Below are 22323 nucleotides of genomic sequence, written 5' to 3' on the forward strand. Positions count from 1 at the left end.
AAAAATGTTAATGAAAAAGTGCATCTTTGGAAGCAAAAAGCTTGACAATGGAATTGTTCTCACTCTGCAGTAGTTGTATGTCAATCGTCTCAACATGACTCCATTTCTCAAATCCAAATGAGAAAGTGCGAGCACAGGGATCCAGCTTGACCCAGACAGAAAATGACCTCTGAACTATGCCCAGGTCAAAGTTCAAGCAACAACCAACCCCAAGACATGACTGATCCAGGGAACAGAATGGTGCAACAGCTGATGGTACAGCAAGTGAACTGCAGCCTGTTTAAAAACAAAAGCAAAAAAGGGGTGGAACTAATTATGCCGTATTACAACATTTATGGTTAAAACGATCAAAATTTTGCCCTTGTATTTCTGGCTCAAACTATACAATTGGGTCAATATTAGGTTTTGCCCTTCACTGACGTATAAACACTGTATACTCAGTGTACGTGTTACCTCCCAGTGAAAGCTGGAAAAATCACTCATGAGGGACTCAAACCCACGACCTCCTGCTTGTTAGTGTAGACGTCTTACCACTCGACCACCAAACAAATATAAGAAAAAAATATGGGCAAATCATCCAGAGAAACTGTCGAACATTCAAACTGGACATGGGGAAACTGGGAATCTACTGGGAGCTTAACTTGCCTGTGGTTGCTGGTGTGATTTGCTCTGGTGGACCGCTGCATGGTTGAGGTAGGAGAACATCAGCGCTGACACTCAGACGGTTCACCACAAGGCTACTAGCATAATCTCCGATATCACCTACTCAGAAATAGTGATAAAATTCTGTGTTAGATTGCATAAACATCACAAGCCTTTTCTATGGTCACAAAATTAATTTTCAAATGAACCACATAGGAAAACTGACTAGGTGAATTATAACAATTTAAAACAATTGTCACAAAATTAAGTTTGATTTGCAAGACAGAGGCAAATTCAGGGTGGTCAAGGGGGTACTGAAATTATTTTTGATCACAATAAGCCAGTTCGGTATTTCAACTGCGCATGCGCACAATGATGTGGGTCACAGGTCATTCGGGATAATCAAACGCTCATAGAAGGCGCATGAATGCGCAGGGAGACGGGCGCACAACACTCACGTGTTAAATACAAGCAGAATGGGCATCCGCATAACATCGCGTATCATCAAGTCGGCAAATTTATCCTGAATGACCTTTGACCTGGACTACTTCATCGAGATACCAAACTGGCTTATTCTTTGGCCAAACAAGTTTAAAGATGCTTCCACACGCACCCAATGTGCAGTTCCCTCATGCATCCAACAATTAAGCCATTTTAACCTCCTCCAAAATTAATTTACTCCACCAGGGCAGGAGCATTAAAGGTCCCCATCCCCCTTCCATAAATCCTTGATCCGTGCCTGCTGGATTGTAACAACCTAAGAGTTCCAAGCAGGTTTAAAAGGGCAGGGGACAGGGCCTTCCCAATGTCTGGTCCCCGATGCTAGTATCACAACATCTGCAACATCAGTTCTCTTGACAAATTTAAGGGTAGATTGAAAACTTATCTGTTCTCTCCACGTAATCTGTAACTTTGTCTCTGGGAGTTGTCCTTAGCCGCGCATTGTAACTTGCGAAAATGCTCTCTATAAATCGTGTTATTTCCCTTACCCAAGTCTTGAGCCCACTCCAAAGTTCCGTTTGGGTTACAGAATGGTATTGGTGCTGTGAAGTCCTGAAGGATGACAATGTCAGGAGCACAGCCTCCAGCGATGCAGAGTTGCAGGGAGAAGGAGAGGAGGAAGTTACGGTTGTCTGTGGTCTTGTCGATGGTGAAGGTGAGCAAGACCGCATCACTCAGTCTTTCCCTTGTCACTTTGCCCCACTTGTAACTGCAGAAATTTCAGAGCTCTTGCATTACAATCACACCCAGTAATGGGTCCATTAAAACAAACGGAGTACTTGAAAAGTAAACTTCCTTAGAGCAGGCTTCAATATTGACCTTCTACAGAGTATGATTTCGTTTGGATTAAATTGAATATTCCACAAAATAAACTACATACCTTAAAAGGGTGACATTGTAACTCCAGTTCTCAAATCCAACACTCAGTTTGAAATCACAGGGGTCTACAATCAGCCAAGCCCTCAGGGTGCGACTGATGATGCCGAGGTCTACTGCTAGACAACACTCCACCCCTAGGCAGGCATCTGAATAGTGACATACACCTCCTGATGGAAGTGTGGGCAGCGAGGGGAGGTGTGGACACACTACAGGAAACAGGAGAGAAAAATGGGACATTGACGATAGTTGAATGAGAATCACAAGTGTAATTTTGTAATGTTTATTCACTGTCTGAGAAACATGAGGCCTGATTCCAGTTCATGGAAATGTGAAATTAAAATTGAAGGAATTTGGAGTGTGGACAGGCTAAAAGAAAAAAAAGGATTGTAAGATTTTGAAACAGTTTGTTAAGTTAAAAATTGCACAACAACAGGTAAAATTGCACAACTTCTTTGTTTTCTTCTCTTGGGGGATTCTTTTAGAGTGGAAGATCCAGGAGTTTTCGGAAAAAGGCCATCTGACATTTAGTAGTTCCACTCCTAGTGAGTAAACTTAGGTGTTTGGGATATTAAAGTGTTTCCCATTTTTAATTCACTCCAAGGGAGATGTCTAGCTTGTAATTTCATGTCAGAAGTTTAATAATTATTAAAACATACTTCTTGTTAAAAATGGCCACCTTGATTCCCACTGCAAATAAGATCTCCCTTTTCTCTTTTCTAAACAGACAAAGATAATTATAGGGGATACAGTTGATAACATAAGACTTTCAGGTAATGAAAAAAGGATAGCTACTTGAAAACACAAATCCACTTTGCCATTAGGTCTACTTTGACATTTCTTGATAGCTTAATAGATCTTATCTTTATCTCACTGCCACCATTTCAGTCATTTCCCTGTGTCCAATAACAGAAAAGAATGATAATGTTTTCTGTGCAAAAAGGACTATTTTTCCAGACTATTTTTCTGTCCAGCCTCGCTTTGGTTACAATGATTTGAATGGGAAAAAATCACGATGGCCGCAACATGATAATGGTCTATACATTTACAGGAAGGCTTCCACTCCCCAGTGCCAATCGCATGGTTCTCTGATTTTGAGTTACATAAGGGCTTTGTAAAGCTTTGAAAATGTCACTTCACACATGTCACTGAAAGCGAAGGCATTGTGTGAAATCTTATCAAGGCAAGCTTTGGATGCTTAGGGCATCCCAGTGATGAAGAAACCAACCCACTAATGGGCACCTCAATTAGCCAATACCACTCAAAATTAACTTAAAGCCCTTATACAGGTCATGGGACAATACTAATGTCCCTACCTCCAGACTGACTAGGCTGGATCACAGGTGGGCAAGGTGTGGCCGAGACTAGACGAGATGGTAAGCCAAGAGCCTGAGCCACAGCCTCAAATCCAGCATCCAGGCTTCCCAGCTGAGAGATGGAGGTTATACCTAGCAGTAATAAATAAACAATGCATTATTTGATGTCAGTGAAACACAATTTCAGCTTACAACAATGGGCTCCGTGCACAAGTACCCCCTCAACGGTGAGAAAGGGAGAGCTGAGAAAGACCACTGGGAGAGATATTTGAACATATTGCTGATGACGCTTGATGCTCATGCGAAGATGCTATGGCTTTCTGAACATTCAGAATAAAGTAAGTCGTGCGTACTTCATGCTATACACGCATGAAACAGTACATGTACAGGGTTCCTTATGGGATAGCAAACACAATAGAACAATGGACCCCAAGGAAGTCTTTAGAAATATATCTGCCCCATATGGGAAATGCTATGGACTTTGACATTTCAATAGGTCACTCTCAAATGACGTCACTTCCTACAAATTGTCACGTGCATCGGCATTTTGGGAGTCAAATTTTCGAAACACACATCAGCTGCACCGCATTTTGATGATATTTCAAGCAACATACTTGATGGATGATGGATCGATGGATCGGATGGATGCTTGATGGATCAGCTAAACTAATCAACCAGTTCACGTCGGATGACGTGTATACACGCAAAGGTTTTGCGGTTTTCGGAACGGATGCTGGATAAACACGATACGTCACTTCACGGTGCCACCACCGATGTACATGCAAACGCAACTTGTCCTATTAGGTTCACTTAAGCATTATCAATATATTCTTGGTGTACCCTAACGTGGCAAGGCCCCCAACGTGGCACACTTTGATTTTTCGCCTCTAGTGCCTTGTTAGAGCAAAATTGTTACCTCACATTTCACAAAATGTGAAATTTCATCAAGTTTTAAACATTCCCGTTCATAAATCTTGATCATGAGTTATATTGATCATGATCATGACAGGCGCGGTTCTAGAACCAATATTTTTTGGGGGGCTAGCACGGTGGATCCAGATTTTTTTTCAGGGAGGCGTGCTGAAATGTAGACGGTTATTTTTTCCAGACACTTAGGCCTCCGAAAATCAATAGGTGGGGGGGGGGTGGGGGGGACTCATGCCATATGAATGGGGAGCGCCAATAAAATCCTATAATCATTCACACTATAGCAAGGGCGGATCCAGAACACAATTTTTTTGGGGGGCCAAACAATTTTTGGTCCCCCCAAAAAAGTGGGTCCAAAAAATTACGGCGTGGAGTTCGGGGCCAGCTTAAGGGCCCCGAACAATTTTTGGATTCTAGATGCTCTGTGGTGCGATCTGAGGCAATTTCTGACCAGTTTAACCAATTGTTTTTGAAGAAAAGATGGTGGTGTACTCATTGCCTGCCTTTATTGCGATGTCACATAAAAAAAAAAAATTGGTTTCGTTTTTTTTGGGGGGGGGGGGCCATGGCCCCCTTTGGCCCCCCCTCCTGGATCCGCCCTTGCACTATATTAACTAATGCACCCTTGTCACGGCTATTTCTTCTTTAGGGGGAGACCGTTCGCATGTACATCACAATCCTTCTTTTTGCTAATGCAATTTTTTTTTTACGGAATTTATTTTGGGGGGGCTAGACAAAATTTTAGGGGGGCTACAGCCCCCCCTAGCCCCCCCGTAGAACCGCGCCTGGATCATGAGTTCTATGACCTCCTCATCAGGGAGGCCATAGAGATCAAGACCCAGAACCCAACACTCAACAGGGATGCTGGGTACGACCTGCCCGCCATCTATGACGATCTGCTCTCACGTGACTGCCCCTAAGGTGGTCAGGTGAGCGGAGGGATTATGCCACAATGCTGAATGAAGAGGTCGTGACGACCTCGCAAGCTACATCATGCTTAACAAAATCAGAAAGGTAACTATTATGTCTAAATTTGTTGTAATTTGTTTTGATATGGCAGCAGAACTTCATGCCCTGGACGTCAGTCATAATGCAATGAAGACAAATAACAATGCACTGAATAGACAGGGTAGCATATCACATGCATTTTAGCTAAAATATGGCCCCTCAACATTAACACAAAAAGTCTGGAAATACAGCCGAAAGAAAAGTCGAAAAAATTCGAGCATTTTAATTGTATATTTTGTTAAAAAGGTATTTGTTAATTTCAATTCCTGTTATTCCCTAAATCATAATCAACTTTTCCACTCCAACAACCAGTGGAATTCAAATAAACACTCCATGAAGGCAATTGAGCCTTACCTGGTAGATTATTCCAGGATATGGTTCCGTTGGGGAAGCACATAGGAAGAGGGGATACTGCAGTATCTAAGATCATGAGTTGTCCTGTACATTGACCATCGATGCATGCATCTATGGACAGACTCATTGATATCTCACCATCCATGAGCTCCAAGGTGTACCTGCATTGGCAAACACATAGCAAAAAGGAAATATCTTGTTAGAATAACATTTTTGTTTGATGGTACTATTGACTCTATCAAAGCAAATCATGCGGGCTAGTGAAAATGCCCGCGGGCTAGTTAAGAGTCTGCTTTTAGAAGCCCGGCTGGCTAGTGAAAAAAGTTACGGTAATGATAGTATAAATGTTGGTACTCAAAAAGGCTCTTACAGAGTGCTAGAGACTTACAACTTACACTACGCATAATACATGTACAAAGATAATAAAACAAAGAACAGCTGATTTCATTTGGGATAGCCCCTAGAGCCAAATGTAGAGGCTAACTCCCAGTTTAGACTGGCGTTCAAGAGCCGAGCAAAACTAAATTCAGTCAAGATTTAAATGAAGTAAATGAAAAATCTGATGTCTGAAACAATAAGCCTTTTCGGAGTTCCAACTGCGTATTCATAACCTGTGACAATGCGCATTATTAGTCTCAAATGGCCTTTGACATCATTGCGCCACTGACTTTACAAAAAGGCTGTTTGTGCATTGTGGGTAGGCCTACTGTCAAAGGGCATTTGAGACAAACAATGTGCGTTGTCACAAGTGTCGAATGCGCGCAGTTGGAACTCCGAAAAGGCTTATTAGGAGTGACTAGACGTGCTAGATGGTGCAAAATCGACCGTCAGTCCTTCAGAAGGAGGAGTGACTTTCAGACGTCACTCTAGTCACGAGCCGAACTCAATGCAAATGTATGCAAATGTATGCAAATGTTTGTGAATTATTATTAACCGTACGACAAATCCCAAAATGCTGGCTTGTTGCCAACATAGCCATCTTAAAAAAAAACCTAGACCTGGGGAATGTTTTGGCAGTCACAACCAAAGTTGCCCAGTTTTTGGTTATGACCGCCATAACAGACCCCCGACATTTGGATGCTTTTACAATGTGCGTTTTTGATATCAAAACGCTACGTCCTATAACCGTCATTTTACGCAAATTCCCAGTCTGCTCATAACTAACGTGCGCACATCGTGCGACCGTCCCCTTGCACGTTCTTGCGCCTACAATGTATGTTTGCGTAGCATGGCAGTTATAGTATGCAGCGTTTTGATATCGATAATTTTGGAAAAATGCCAGGTCTAAGTTTTGTTAAGATGTCTATAATTATGGTTAGGCCAAAAGAAAAAAGTCTCTGGTTTCTGGTATGGAGCTTGCCCAAAAAGTGGTGCGGCGACGCGGCTTTTTTTTTTTTTTTGCTTCAAATGTCGGCTGATGACTGCAAATGGTGCCCGACTAAACTTAGTGCAAATATATGGGAGTCCAGAGAGGCCACATAAAGCTTATTCTCGATCATAACCATATCTATCTGTTCCTTCTTTTGGTTTGTGTGCACCCCCATGTTAATGTATGTACCTCTGTCATTTCTGTTTTAGCCTCTGAAGAAGAACTTGCTAAGTTCACAACGTCAGGCCACATTAATTTTAAGATTTATATATTTCAGGTCCATCCAGTCAGTAAGCAGTTTGCAGCAGTTTTACTTTTTTTCATGTTTCAACTTCTCTGTTGCAGTATCCCTTCATGGTGATCCTCCTTGCTGACATGTAAGTTTCATTGTGTTTTGTTCTGTTCCTTCTTTTGGTTTGTGTGCACCCCCATGTTAATGTATGTACCTCTGTCATTTCTGTTGTAGCCTCTGAAGAAGAACTTGCTAAGTTCGCAACGTCAGGCCACATTAATTTTAAGATTTATATATTTCAGGTCCATCCAGTCAGTAAGCAGTTTGCAGCAGTTTTACTTTTTTTCATATCTAAAACACGTTAAAATTGTGCAGCAGCAGGATTCCAGTCAAACCAGTGAGTTTGGCGGTTTTGAAACATCATCTTTTATTGAAAAAAAACCTTTTTCATTTTGCCGACGCGCATGGCTACGGCAACGCGCGCGCATACCAGAGACTTTTTTTTTTGGCCTTACTAAGATTGTGTGTTCATATGTTTGTAGACTATTCTTCAGTGTACTCATTTTGCCTGCCTGCCTGCCTGAACCCAAAATCTATTTGGGTCGCCTGCACTCACTTCTAAACTATTGAGTTCAACATGACTCTGGAACATATCAGTCTGAACCGGGGATTATTTCCATTGGGGGCCCATAATCTCATACACAGAGCACACAGCTTGAAAATCCCATTCAAAGGATATGGTCCTAATGATGATATCAATGGACCTTTATGCAGTGAATGTGTCTTCTATTATTTGCATTCCTCATGCATTTGGAATACTTCATATCGGTATATATATATATATTCATATATAGTTCTGACAGAAGGCATTTGTGAATGAAGCACATGGCTGGCAAATGTTATGTGGCATTAGACAGGCGCACCTGTTGTTCACCACATACCGAGTGGGCGGGGCCTAATGGATTCTTGAAGAGTTAAAACAGTCTACCTGAGCATAACAAAGTTTCCAATAGTGATCTCCTGACTTGTATCAAAATCCAGGTGTGAGAGGGATTTACTGTACTGCCAGTTGCCAAACTGCAGCGTCAGCTGGCCCAGGCATGGATCTATCACCATAGAGGTACTGAATGAATGATGTAACGGTCCAAGGTTCACTTCCAGGCAGCATTGTATGCCAAAGCAAGTGTCGAGGATAACACAGTGAGCCAGAGAGGTCATGTTACTGGGAAACTGCATGCTGGGACAATCTGGAAGAAAATGAGGTTACATTGTAACATTTGATTGAATAGTCCAAGGTTCACATCCAGTAATTATTGTATGCCAAAGCAAGTATTGAGGATGCCACAGTGAGCCAGGGAGGTCAGGTTACTGGGAGCTGCATACTACGACAATCTGAAATGAAATGCGGTTACACTGTAACATTTGATTGAATGGTCCAATTAGGTTCACATACAGGCAGCATTTTATGCCAAATCAAAAGTTGTGGAGGCCACAGTGTGCCAGGGAGGTCAGATTACTGGGAAACTGCATACTAGGACATCTTGAATAACATGGGGTTGCACTGTAATATTTGATTGAATGGTCCAAGGTTCACATCCAGGCAGCATTGTATGCCAAAGCAAGTGCTGAGGATGCCACAGTGAGCCAAGGGGTCAGGTTACTGGGAACTGCATACTAGGACAATCTGAAATGACATGCAGTTACACTGTAACATTTGATTGAATGATACAAGGTTCACGATGTATGCCAAAGCCACAGTGAGCCAGGGAGGTCAGGCTACTGGAAAACTGCATGCTGGGACAATCTGAAATGAAATGCGGTCACACTGTAACATATGATTGTGTGGTCTAAGGTTCACATCCAGGCAGCACTGTATGCCAAAGCAAGTGCTGAGGATGCCACAGTGAGCCAAGGGGTCAGGTTACTGGGAACTGCATACTAGGACAATCTGAAATGACATGCAGTTACACTGTAACATTTGATTGAATGATACAAGGTTCACGATGTATGCCAAAGCCACAGTGAGCCAGGGAGGTCAGGCTACTGGAAAACTGCATGCTGGGACAATCTGAAATGAAATGAGGTTACACCGTAACATTTGATTGAGTGGTCTAAGGTTCACATCTAGGCAGATTTTGCCAGACAAAGCTAGAAGCTTAGTGTATTACTGTATAGATTCTCAGGGGCACATATGCACCATTTGGAGACAAGTGTGGCCTAGTGGTTAGGGTTTGTACATGTAACTCATGATCAGAGGGTCACGGGTTCGAATCCAGCTGCTGCTCATATGTTGTGTCCTTGGGCAAGCCAGTGCACCCCCATTTGCCTCTCTCCACCCAGGAGTATAAATGGGTTCCGGTATTAGCTGGGGAGTAACCTGCGATGGACTAGCATCCCATTCAAGGGAATAGAAATGTTCTCAGTCATTTCATGCTACTAAAAACGGAGATAAAGTGGGGGTGGGGATCCGGGCCTGCTTCATCAAATGTTGTATTAGGAATAGATTACAAGAAACCTACTGCCATAAGACTGAGGCCCCATGGGGTTGAGACACGGTTGACTGCTGAAGAAGTCTGGGTCGATTCCAAGCTGTGATAGAAGGGCTAGCGATGCTCCCTGGATGACCTGTCCTGATACTGTCTCTATGAAGCCGTCCACTGGAGAAAGAAAACACCAAAGATAATAACAAATTTAAAATTGCATTGTGTTGTGAGGATGCGGACAGTGAGATGTTGAATGTGCCTTTTGCTAGTCACATCTTATTGAAATTCCAGCCATTTAAACTGAGTTTGAAACTGTCATTTTGTCTAGGTGTATGTAATAACGTGCCAAGTGAACTGTGAAATAACAGACCTTACTCTGGATAAAAGGGCCTTGAAGAACATTACCAATATCAACAGGGATAGGCTTAACCAGTTCACGCAACGCCCGCACTAATCTCCAACAGACAATCATAGACGATAAAAGGCAACAATAGTTTAATCCCTTAGAATAGGTGCCCATGAGACACCTGTCTGTAAACTCACCGGATAGACTGTAACTGCTGAAGAGTGGGTTGCATACAGGGATTGGGATGTCACGCGTTATGTCGTTCTTACTGCACAACCCATCAATGCAATAATCAAGCTTGATGCCCAACTTGAACTCTTGAGTATCATTCGGCTTGTTGATAGAGTATCTGGAAGGGGAGATATAGTCATACCCTAATCAAAACCTTGCTTGTGTGTTTATACCTGAAGCCACACCTACTAACACTGATTTAATATCTCTTTTTTAATCTTTGCTGATGAAATTACTTTTACATATTTACTCAATATTCTGCATGCTGACAGACTACAAGCCCTCCGAAACATCATTTCAGATAACAACAGCAGTGCTACAATCTACCAACTTGCAGAGTTTGTGCTCAGTCGCGATTATTTCATCTTGCTCTGACCCAGAGGATCTTGACAACCAGCTAGCCAATCTCCAACTATTATTCTTGGATTTGGAATACAAGTATGACACAAAATTAATGAACTTAATCTAATCCTCCAGGATAACGACACTCTCAGACACATCTACAAAGAAAACAGACAATCCCCCAATCTTTGAGCCAAACTTGTCAGAAGTACATTTGTCCTCCTGGACAAGATGTCAACTTTACCCCACAAAAATTCCAGTACCTATATCACCGGACCCAACAATGTGACATACAACATCAAAAGGATCATTCAGCTGTACTTCTAGCAATGTGATTTATGCAATCACCTGTCAGCTATGTACCAGAGCAGTACATACACATTAGACAAACTGGACAGTCACTAAGACTATAGAGAAAGGACACAGAAGGAGTCACAACTCTTGGGCGGTTTACATTTTGACCATAATGAAGTTCCAATCCCTCAGGAATGTCCATAGCTAAAGCTACACAACAAAAAAATTATTCATAGACTACACCATATTCAATAGGGATCGTGGCTTTTTGTCACACCACACCATTGATAATTTCAACATTTACTCAGTGATGTCGTGACCTCAGATGGCCTAGCAGTCAAGAGCACCGGACTCATGCTCTGGTGTTTCAGAGGCAACGGTGGCGTGGGTTCGAGCCCACTTGTGCCCTTGAGCAAGGCACTTAACCATTATTGCTTCCTCCTTCAGATGCATATCAAAACCTTTGTGGTCAACAGGACCCCATGTAAACTGGTCAAAAGCGCAGTACAGCAGCTGACCTTGGACATAGAGATAAGAGCTCTCAGGCTCTGTGTGTATGTGCTGTGTGTGTGCACATGTACAATAAACAGACCCTATGCACTCAGCCATGAGCAACAGCAAATTTTATTGGAGTTTAGATAAACAAGTCTTTTGGAAATGATTATGGGCGAGCCTTAACCTGAACCAATCACAATAAGTATCGTTAGAAAGCTGGCGAGACGAAGACAAATGACTTAAGAGAACTAAGCTCCCAGGTGGCGCTATTGAACATTGTGATGATATAATGGACCAATTCTTGGCCAAACGCAAGGTTTACACACAAAACTGGGAGATTTTTAACTAAAAATGCAGTGTTGAACATAATTTTGACGAGGAAAGATCAGTGTTTTATTCAAGTTTTGTTTCATTTTCTGAGAGAATATATTGTTAGGGTCATACTGTAGTAAGAACGAAGGTATACTCTGTCGCATAATGTAGTGGCGGCGACAGATGCGAAAAAAAGGGCCTATTTTCGCCGTGTTCTCTCATAGAGGTTGCACATGAAAACCTGCCCATTGGGTTAGTTCCCCAAAGGAATCCATATGGGACGTAAAGCTGTAGGACCCGTGTGTTGTGTAATCCAATGCACGTGAAAGAACCCAGTGACACTTATCGCTAAGAGAAGGGGTTTGCCCCGGTGTCTCTAGAAGATGAACCAACCAAGAAGCAAGAACCAAGAGAAAATGTCACAAGCAACAAGCTAGTGACTATGCAGTGCTCAAGACGTAGATTTTTCATCTCTTACCTCAGATTCATTCCTGAAGCAATTGCGACAGTCATCTCTTCTCCTACAATTAAAAAAGTATCAATATCATGCTCCAGCATCTGTTAATTCTTAATTTTGACATGATTACTTTCACAAAAATTAAATTCAGTACCAAAATACCTCACACAGCCATGGATGTACAGGATGGGAGGGCACAACAAGGACAACCGGGGTTCAGAATACAAAATATTTACAGAATAAGCCATTTGCGAGTCACCTATACCCTTTGGGATTTAACTTTGAAAACATCTGGTACACTGACTTGCTCAGAATGCTTGGCATATATTAACTTTGAATTCTCCAGTCCAAAGAGACAGTTGCTAATCACATGATTTTGGGGCAAGCTCATGCATAGTTACGTAAGAGACACTCAGCACTAATACATTGTTCACAATGGGTGAGAATGGCACAAAGACACCAGACCATGCTGGAGCTGGGGGTTGCTAGCGTAAGGCTTGCCCCGAATCATGTGATATAGTAACAGTCTCTTTGATTGGGAGAATGCACAGTTAAAACGTGCAAAGCATTGGATTAAGTCAGCGTTCCAAATTTTTCAAATTTAACCTGCAAGTGACTTATTGAAATAAAGCCTTTCAGGTTGCATTTGTATTTTAATTTGAAATCTTAAATTTCATTTTCATTATCCAAACTGGATATAAAAATATAGGGTTTTCTTTAAATCTGTAAAAATGAACTTTATTTCCAAAATTTTCAATATGGGCCTTATTCACGAATCGGCCATACTGGATTGAGAGTGAGGTAAAATCTTCATTTTTGGAACTTGTGTAGGGATTCCAAGCTGTTTCAATGAATAATTTAAATGAATAATTTATCATTTGTAATTAAACGTTCCCTAATGTTTAAAGCCAGATTAAGAAAAAAGACAGTAAAAAAAGGCTGTATTATGTCTGTAAAAATAGTCTGGCGCCATCCCATTCAACAGTTAAGAATTAATGATATATGTTCAGGGAACTCAACAAAAATGGCCAACGCGTGAACAAGGCCCACTCACCTCTTCCATTAAATATCTACGCCGCCTAATTGACGGTTATCGTTATCAATTTTCAAAGGTACTCTGACTCGGTAGTGGACATCAATCCCTTATGTGATTTGCCAGCCCCTTTTATTGACACCCTCCTAAAGCACTCTTTGAATAAGCCGGTGTACTTATGATGTCATACTTTGTTTACACGTGTGCTTTCTTATGGTAGCCTGGTGGAGATGACGGTTTCGTAGCCCAATAGAAAAGCGCACAAGTAAACAATTCGTCAGCAACACCATGAAGTAACACCCATGTACATACCAGTAAAAACTAGCAATCGGAGAAAACGGCATCTAAAGTTGAGCACCTTCTAAAACAACACTTTGCGTCAAAACGGCAGAGTATTTTCAGTTGGGTTTCTCGTTGTGGACACATGATGAATTGAATTTATTAAATCTGCTGTTTTTCACCCGTTTGTGTATTAACTCAACAAGAAATAAGAGAAAAAAGGTGAGTGTTAGTTCGTCAAACCGGAAAAGCTGCGAAACTGTAGATTTTCGTTTTCACAAAGTAACACTCTTCAATGTATACATCACGAGGAAAGTGCAACTTCAGGTCAGCGCGCGCAGGCTCAAACAAGTAGAGTGTTACTTCGTAAAAACGTTATTGCTCACATTTGAGCAGAGTGCGCGCCATGCATTGCAATGGTAAATGGAACTTGAACGTTACTTCGTGAAAACGAAAATTGTCACTTTTGTGCAAAAGTTGCCATGGATAACTAGAGTAATTTTTAAAGTAAAGCTCTTGAAGCTTTGAAACTATGTGCAATGGTAGGCCTTGATGAATAATGTTTAAAAATGTTAAAAAAATGAAAATCGAAAAAAATTTGGTTTAACACGTGGAGTGTTACTTCGTGGTGTCGGTGACGAATTAAAGTGTGATTTCATCAGTACGGAGGCTTATATGACCAAAGACTCAGCAGGCTCTTACCCCACTGATAGCTAAAGACAGAGCCATGGAAGGACCACTTCTCCAGACCCAATTTGAAGGTGAAGTCACAGGGATCAAACTTGAATGATGCCGTGGCGGAAACTTCAGCTATCTTCAGGTCCAGTTCCAGGCAGCATCGGAGCTCTGTACAGGTCTCACCAATCACAGTGCAGTTGCCTAGGATACTAGTGGAGCTGGCACAGACATCTAGAGAGAAAGACAAACAAGTGACCGATCCATTCCAACCCGCACACTGGGCACGAGGGTGACAACAAGTGCACCTCTCTACTGCCATGCTACATGTTCCCGTTGTGAACATACGCAAACAGACTGTTTCCCAGCCCTCTGAAAATATTGGACCCGATAGCTAGCTTCCACTTAAAGTCATTGATTGGATCACCCCTGCGTGCACATCATGATTGTTAATTTTCAAATCGCCGTTTAGCTCTGTGCATGGATGGTGATTGAACACACGATTATAAAAAAAAAGTCACTCTTGTCTTACCTCAAAAAGTATGCAAAATCATCCGTGTCTCAGACCAGGAAGGTAATTTTCAGGCATTTCAACCGCATAGGTTTTAAATACTGAACAGCATTTTCTCCCTCTTTATTAATATTTGCTAGAGACAATTTGGAAATCAGCAAATATTGAAGCTCGATCATCACCTCTGAAATTGTACATTCATGGCGCAGCCTATTGCCATTTTGCAATAGGCTGGTTGCGGGCAAACATCACTGTTGTGATTTTCAATTCAGGAGGCGGGCTTCAGACCTGTACATACCATGCATATCACTTGCATACACCAGGAGGGATACCTCCAGATGTATGCAAGATTTACAGCTAGCTAACTGTCCCCATTTTTGAAGTCCGAAAAACAGTCATCAAAAGGTTACACTGCAGTGATTAATTTATTTCTGGAACAGTGAGTTCAAACCTTCATCTTTTTGACTTATTGCCATGATATAACAACACAATTGTTGATGGCTTTGCCTCGGGTGCTACGCATCCCTTGGGTGTTAAATTATCTGGCAGTATCTCATATATGGCCGTGTGACTTTCGACTGGTTTTGTACTGATTCCATATAGAGTTATCTAAAATCACCTCTAAATAAGAAAATGATCACAGTTAATTTTGTAATTGAGAACTTTCTTGCACCTGTTATGTTCTAAATGCGTTTAGCTGTACATACCCTGTGTGTCAAAGCTGCATGCGTTTCCTGTCAGAAAGCCAGTCAGATTAAGATGACGCAGGGCTGCATCTATGGCAAACTGACCAACATTACCACCAAGGTAACTCACAAAGCCTGACACTGAGCCATCACCTGAGAAGTGGAAAAAGGTTGCAAAATGTTACACAGGCGTCAGAAACTTCTTAACATGAGAGTCAAGGTTCATGTACACACATACTGAAATTTGTATCCTCGTGGAGACATTTCTTTGTTCTCGTGTAGTTAAGTTTTCGAGTTTGAAAGTGTCGTTTCAAAATGCTCTCATTTTAACCAGAATTAATTTCCTTGGCTGAAATTCGGACTTAATATCCCTTTTCTAAAACTCTTTCATTTGCAACCAATCAACCCACCTTGGAAATTCCTAGCTTTTGAGTAAAATCCATATATTTATTTCGTGAAAACCTTGTGGAGACGTATTCATCTATAGAAATTGTCCTGTGGAGACGTATACAATCGTTTGTTCCCCATTGTGTGCATGTCTCCAGAGGGCACAGTGTATCAGATCATGGTTCCTTATGGGACAGTAAACACAATAGAATAATAGACCCCACAAGGAAGTCTTTAGAAATGTATCTGCCCCATAAGGTTAACGCTATAGAGTTAAAGATTTCAATTGGAACAAAGGAGAACAATAAGGGGGGGGGGAAAGGTCTTCCCCACAAGAACCAGTATGTACGACCATGTGTACTACAGTGAAACGCCGCTATAACGAACATCGCAGGATCCACAGAAATTGTTCGTAATAGCAATCGTTCGGTATAGCGATTTTAAGCTGCTGGTGCTCCAGTATTCACTTTTCAACAAATAGCGCTCTGCAGAACTTCACCCTGCACGCCCTGGTAGTTACTGAAAGACGACTTTGAACACGTGCCAACTACTGAATTATGTAATTACACAGTTTTTGAGCTTGCACCTACAGCAATGGGTGGCTCTTCACTTATATTCCTTGAGGGAATAATAGCCACTTGTCACTCTTATGTTGACAATTGTCAACAACAATGTTCGGTAAATGTTGTACACAAAAATCGGGAGCCAAGGACGATGTTCGGTATAGCCGAATGTTCGGTATACCAGTGTTCGGTATAGCGACGTTCCACTGTATGTGTACGTGTAGGCAGTGTTGTACATGTATTTCCAGATCAAGTCACAAGCTATTCAAATGTACCATACGATCTTAGTAATTCCTTCTCAGTTATACTGAAACGAAGTTTGGAAAGTAATCACTAAAAAGCAACAAATATAAATTGAAACTGTTGCAAGTGACTTGGCATCACAATGCAATATGTGAACTTTACTTCTGACCAATGTCAATATATCACAACATCCCAAAGTCATTGGCCATAGAAGTGAGCTGTAAACGTACCAGGCAGAGTGAATGCATCTTCGGTGTTACACAGCGGTATGGGCAGACGACTGCCAGCAAACACTGTCAAGGTGTCACATGCTCCATCTACACAGAGGACTAGGGACAAGTCTATCTCAAACTGCTTGTCTTCGGTGATCTTAGCCACTCGCCATCTACGTGTTGAAATGCAAATTACACAGTCAAGAAATGTAACAATGTTAAACTATTAGGAACTAGTGGTGTGCAATTACGGGTAGTACAGCAACCGGGTACCCGACTGAATTAAATCACGTGTAAACGGGTACCCGGAAGAGAAACCCAACCCTAAAATTCAAATTCTAGAAATTGTCTGAAGGGCTTTCTAGGTTAACGGTGTAAACTGCAACTTTCGCAAGCATCATCTTTTGCATGTTAAAATGCACATAAACGTGAAATCTTATTTGATTTTCAATGTAGCCTGGTTTAATTTTGAAAATTCTCAAAAATGGCATTCACAACCTTTCATTTTCATTGTCTGGGAAGTAACTAAGTAATTTTTAAAGTTGGTTACGGGTACCCGATCCTTATACACCAGCGGTCCGGTTTCTCAGGTACCCGGTTGCGATGCACACCACTATTAGGAACTGTCACCAGAGTGTTCAAGTTGAAGCAAAGTATCAACTGCCAACAACTTTGCGATTGATTAGATTATACATTAATTGCCATTTTCTTTAGTAATCAACTAATTGCCATGTCATCATCATCTTGCACTAGTCCTAGCTTCAACCACTGATGTTATATCGTGTGCTTGGACACTTTGATTTCATTGGTTCAGGGTGGTCACGTATCTGGACAATAAAAGTGCATCTCACACACTGAGGGTGATATCGCACTGTGTTCATTGCGCGCATTGCGCATGTGTGTGGAACCTGCTGGCTAGCTTTGTGCAATGAGAACTGCAACATCAAACGCTCAGTCTTATGTCCATCAGGACATCAAAACCTTCAGTTATCAAAGGTTACATCGCAGTGATTTAATTTGATTCTCACACAGTAAGTTACAACCATTTATATTTTTGAGTTATTGGCACAAATCAATTGTTGACTGCTGTGATATGGGACATGCCGTTTTTAACCCCCACATAGCACCCTCAACTTCGCCTTGAGTGCTATGTGCCTCTCGGGTGTTAAAAAATGTCTCTGTTGTCATACCTTACAGTCAGGACACTATTCACAACTTCCTCCATGACATCACCCAGTGGGTAGTGGAACAAGGTGACACTACGTTCCCACTTCTCAAAGCCCACAGACAGGGTGAAGTTGCAGGGATCCAGGATGACCCAGGCACTGACGCTGCGAGTCGTTATCTTCAAGTCCATCTCCAGACAGCATCTGATGCCCAGGCACGAGTCAGTGACAGTGCAAGAAAGGAAGTCAGGCAGCTGGGTGACATCAACGGCTGGACAGCCTTGAAGAAAGAGAATCAAATACAAATATATCAAATGACAGTGACAGTTGACGATTCAGCCTGTAATAAGTGACATTGCATGTGAGGAAGTCAGGGAGCTGGGTGACATCAATGGTTGGACAGCCGTGAAGAAACAGAATCAATTACAAATTTTACAAATGACAGTGACAGTGACAATTCAGCCTGTAACAGGTGACATTACATGTGAGGAAGTCAGGAAGCTGGGTGACATCAACGGCTGGACAGCCTTGAAGAAAGAGAATCAATTATAAATATTACAAATGACAGTGACAGTGATAATTCAGCCTGTAATAGGTGACATTGCATGTGAGAAAGTCAGGAAGCTGGGTGACATCAACGGCTGGACAGCCTTGAAGAAAGAGAAACAATTACAAATGTTACAAATGACATTGACAGTGACGATTCAGGATATAATACGTGACATTGCATGTGAGGAAGTCAGGAAGCTGGGTGACATCAATGACTGAACAGCCTTGAAGAAAGAGAATCAATTACAAGTATATCAAATGACAGTGACAGTGCCAATTCAGCCTGTAATAGGTGACACTGCATGTGAGGAAGACAGGAAGCTGGGTGACACCAAATGCCTGACAAGCTGGACCGTGACAATGTACACAATGTACAGGTTAGATTTGGAGACGCTGACAGAAATTAAAAGACATTATAAAGAACAAACACAGCTAAGTCACAATATACAGCAGGTTCAGAGAGGAACATTACAAAATTAGTAAATTAAACTTTATTGTAACCTAAAATTCTGTACAAATTTGTATGGTACACAACACTAGCAAATGTCAACACGTCAGGGGTCTTTCACGGTATAAAAGTCTGAATGGAGGAAAAACGTCCAGTGCCGTGTTTTTGAACAAGGTTTGTTCTTCACTTCAAAGTCCTGCTCTTATTTGGCACATTGTAGGTATTTAACTACTACTGGCAAATAACCGCATCAAACTTACCACTCCTCAAAGTGCCTGGTGTTCCCCTGTCACAAGGCACACTCTGCAGATATTGCTGCAGTGGGGTTAAGAGCAGAAAGAGATTACACTCACTTTACAACATGTATTTAGATAAAACTGTTGTCAGTATGTTGAAATTACAATTCGGATGATTCACAATGCAGTGCGCCACCAAGAGTTTGCCACGGAGAGTTCATTTTTCCCAGTGCATTGTGGGAGATGGTCGACAAATTCGCAGCGCGGGACATTTGAAATTGTTAGTTTTTCCGGTCAGTAGTTTTGTAAGCGTATGATTCGAGTATCTGTTTACCCTTTTGTTTTCTTTTTATCAATATGGTGGGTTTTTTTGTAAGGCGGCAGAACGCTATGCCCAAATCTATAACAAATTAGCTCAAGTTGTCTACCGACACTCATTCAAATTGTTCATGTTTTGTCGACAGTAAACTTGAAAAATGGACTCTCCATGGCAAACTCTTGTTGGCGCACTGCACTGTGAATCGCCCAAATTGGAGACTGAAAAAAAGCTGCAGGTGGGTGTATTATATGAAGCAAAGTAACCATATTGTGTTGTGCCAATCTGTGTGAAGATTGCATTTCTCCCTCCACTAACCAGATACAGGGACAGATCCAGGTTGTGCTCAAGGGAGCAAGGGTTAAGCTATGATTGAGTATTCATACCTAAAACAGTTTACCCATTCCCATTGGTCGAGAGCCATTGGTCACATGACCGGTTTTCAACGGTTGATAAAGACCGGCTGGCTGGTCTTAAACACTTTTCCAATGTCACATGAAATTTGGAGTCCTTTGAAATCCGGTGCCTTTTAGTTACCATTTTATTGGTGGAACTTTCACAATGCACACACAGGCATGCGCACCACTACCAGTGAGTCAGTATTTCGTAGTCCTAAATTCACACTACACAGGCACAGCTGCGGTCTGTGCGATATCGTGCATAACACGGGACGTGCACAACAATCTCCATATAAGGAGTTGTTTACGACATGGACACTACCTTAATACAGCTATAGGGTTCTTTCGAAAAGGTATTTATGAATGGGAATAAATATGTGCTTGGCCAGTATTAAACACTCTGTATAAGACCAGCTGGTTTCTGGATGCTGATAATTACCCTTGCCTTCATTAGGGTAATTATCAGCATCCAGACTCCAACCAGTCTGCAACAGAGTGTTTAAAACCGGCCAAGCACACATTTATTCCCTTACTGAAGTCATGCACCCCTGTTAGAGGTGCTTTGCATTCTGAGGCATATTTAAGGGGACGTGAGGATTATGTGTGACGGATTTTGGACTCGCCGTTTTTAAAATATTTTTTTGCGCGCCCCAAGGGGGAGGGGTTAACCCCCTTATACCCTCATAGATCCTCCATTCCAGTCAATTCAATCTGATCATGGCGGCACGCTACCCACAATCTTTGCAATTCCTTTATAGTATTTTATGAAAGAGATTTACCAGTAACCTTGGATAGGACAGTGGTTTAAAGCCAATGCGACAACTGATTCAAACTATGCACACTCACACTCAGGCCAAACTTCTCCAGCACCAGGTCAATGGCAGAGTTTCCGATGCGACCGCCTAGCTCTCGTATGAATCCCTCCACTGTGCCATCACCAGGCAAGGTGAATGATGTAGCATTAGTGTTACACAGGGGTATAGGAACCCAGACGTGGTCAAGTATTGGGTTCATGGTGCAGGTGTCATCAATGCACAACGTGAGACTCAAAGTCACAGAGAAGACTTTCTTGGCTGTCAGCTTCTCAATGGAATAGCTGCAAATAGCAAATGTTACAAATTTGAATTACTAGGGGGCCAAATCACACAAGGCAATTTTCACAGGCATTTTTTTCTTTATTGAATTCTTGCATTAATGCAAGGTACAAATCATTTTATACTGTTATCCTTTGACAACAATAATAGAACATTGCCATATTTTTCTACACGGATACTCTACATGGAGTTCAAATAAAAGTTCTTAAATGGATTTTTGTGTGTTTTATCTTGAAGTCGTATTTTCAATCCGCTTTTACAGATTAACGAGTGTTACAAATTTCAAAGGTTTAATTTTTAAAATGTGGTAACTTGAATTAAAAATCATCAGAACTGATAATTGTTTTCTTCAAATCTCTAATCCTTATTAAAGGGCGATTCTTCAGAAATTGAACCACAATTAATTTTTTGGGAAAAAGAACTTTTTAATGTGATGTAACACAAATGATTATTGTTCATTAAAGTGTTGCTAGTAAGTAAAGATGCAAATTTCTTAAGAAGTTTCATAAGTTGGTCTTTCCGTGCATAAATATAATTTCAAAATGACACACACATGACCGATCAAAATGTCACACACGTGACCACAGAATAATTCCCATTTAGTAAAACTAAAGCAGAGGTTGTACATTGTTTATGCAGTCTGTAAATCACAAAAGACTAGTCTTACTCCAAAATCAGTATGGTCGTGTGTCCTTAGAACTGTGGAGAAAAGCGTGAATTTCCGGTGTGGGTCGGATAACATTTTTACATCTGATGTCACACACGTGACCAAACTTTGATGACCCCTCCTAATATTTGACACAATTTGTGAAAGTAGAAACTATACTCTGAGGTAGAGAGTGAAAAGTACTAACCTGATGAATCAGTGAAAGTAATATGTCAGATGTAGTTAACAAGGGGTAAAGCTTCAAAAATCAGACAAGCCCAATTTTATGTCACACAGTTACCAAAGAATGGCCCAGAAACAGAAGAAACATAAGAACCAAACCCACCTCAACATTACAGCATTTCCAATGTTTACAGTTTCCACCTTTCCCCAGGTGTAGCTGAAGAGAGTGATGTTCAGTTCCCAGTTCTCAAAGGCCACATACAGCTGGAAGTTGCAAGGGTCGACTTGGATCCTTGCACTCAGCATGAGTTCAGTGATGACAAAGTCAAGATGGATGCAGCACTGGATGCCGAGGCAGCGATCGTCGATGGAGCATTGGATGACATTCTCCAAAAAGGGTAGGGAGATCATCGGGCAGTCTAGTGAAAAAAAAAAAAAAAAAAAGGACCAAAGGCTTGGATATAATTACTGGGACCACGCTTTTGCTGTCAGAAGAAAGTGATAAATTTCTCT

General features: G+C 41.5%; 1 protein-coding gene across 1 annotated transcript in view; it reads right to left on the reverse strand.

Annotated features, from left to right (window-relative positions):
- Positions 1-22323, reverse strand: part of LOC119729086 — a 195881-nt gene that overhangs the window by 92502 nt on the left and 81056 nt on the right. The window contains 17 exon segments of the mRNA XM_038201595.1: positions 64-276; positions 646-762; positions 1632-1852; positions 2024-2228; positions 3336-3467; positions 5625-5785; positions 8214-8472; positions 9745-9882; positions 10252-10403; positions 12207-12249; positions 14200-14406; positions 15391-15522; positions 16793-16947; positions 17965-18220; positions 19198-19252; positions 20734-20983; positions 21974-22229. Coding sequence (XP_038057523.1) covers positions 64-276; positions 646-762; positions 1632-1852; positions 2024-2228; positions 3336-3467; positions 5625-5785; positions 8214-8472; positions 9745-9882; positions 10252-10403; positions 12207-12249; positions 14200-14406; positions 15391-15522; positions 16793-16947; positions 17965-18220; positions 19198-19252; positions 20734-20983; positions 21974-22229 — 2952 coding nt within the window.

The sequence above is a fragment of the Patiria miniata genome, unplaced genomic scaffold (genome assembly GCF_015706575.1).
Source record: "Patiria miniata isolate m_02_andy unplaced genomic scaffold, ASM1570657v1 HiC_scaffold_1, whole genome shotgun sequence".
Taxonomy (NCBI): Eukaryota; Metazoa; Echinodermata; class Asteroidea; order Valvatida; family Asterinidae; genus Patiria; species Patiria miniata.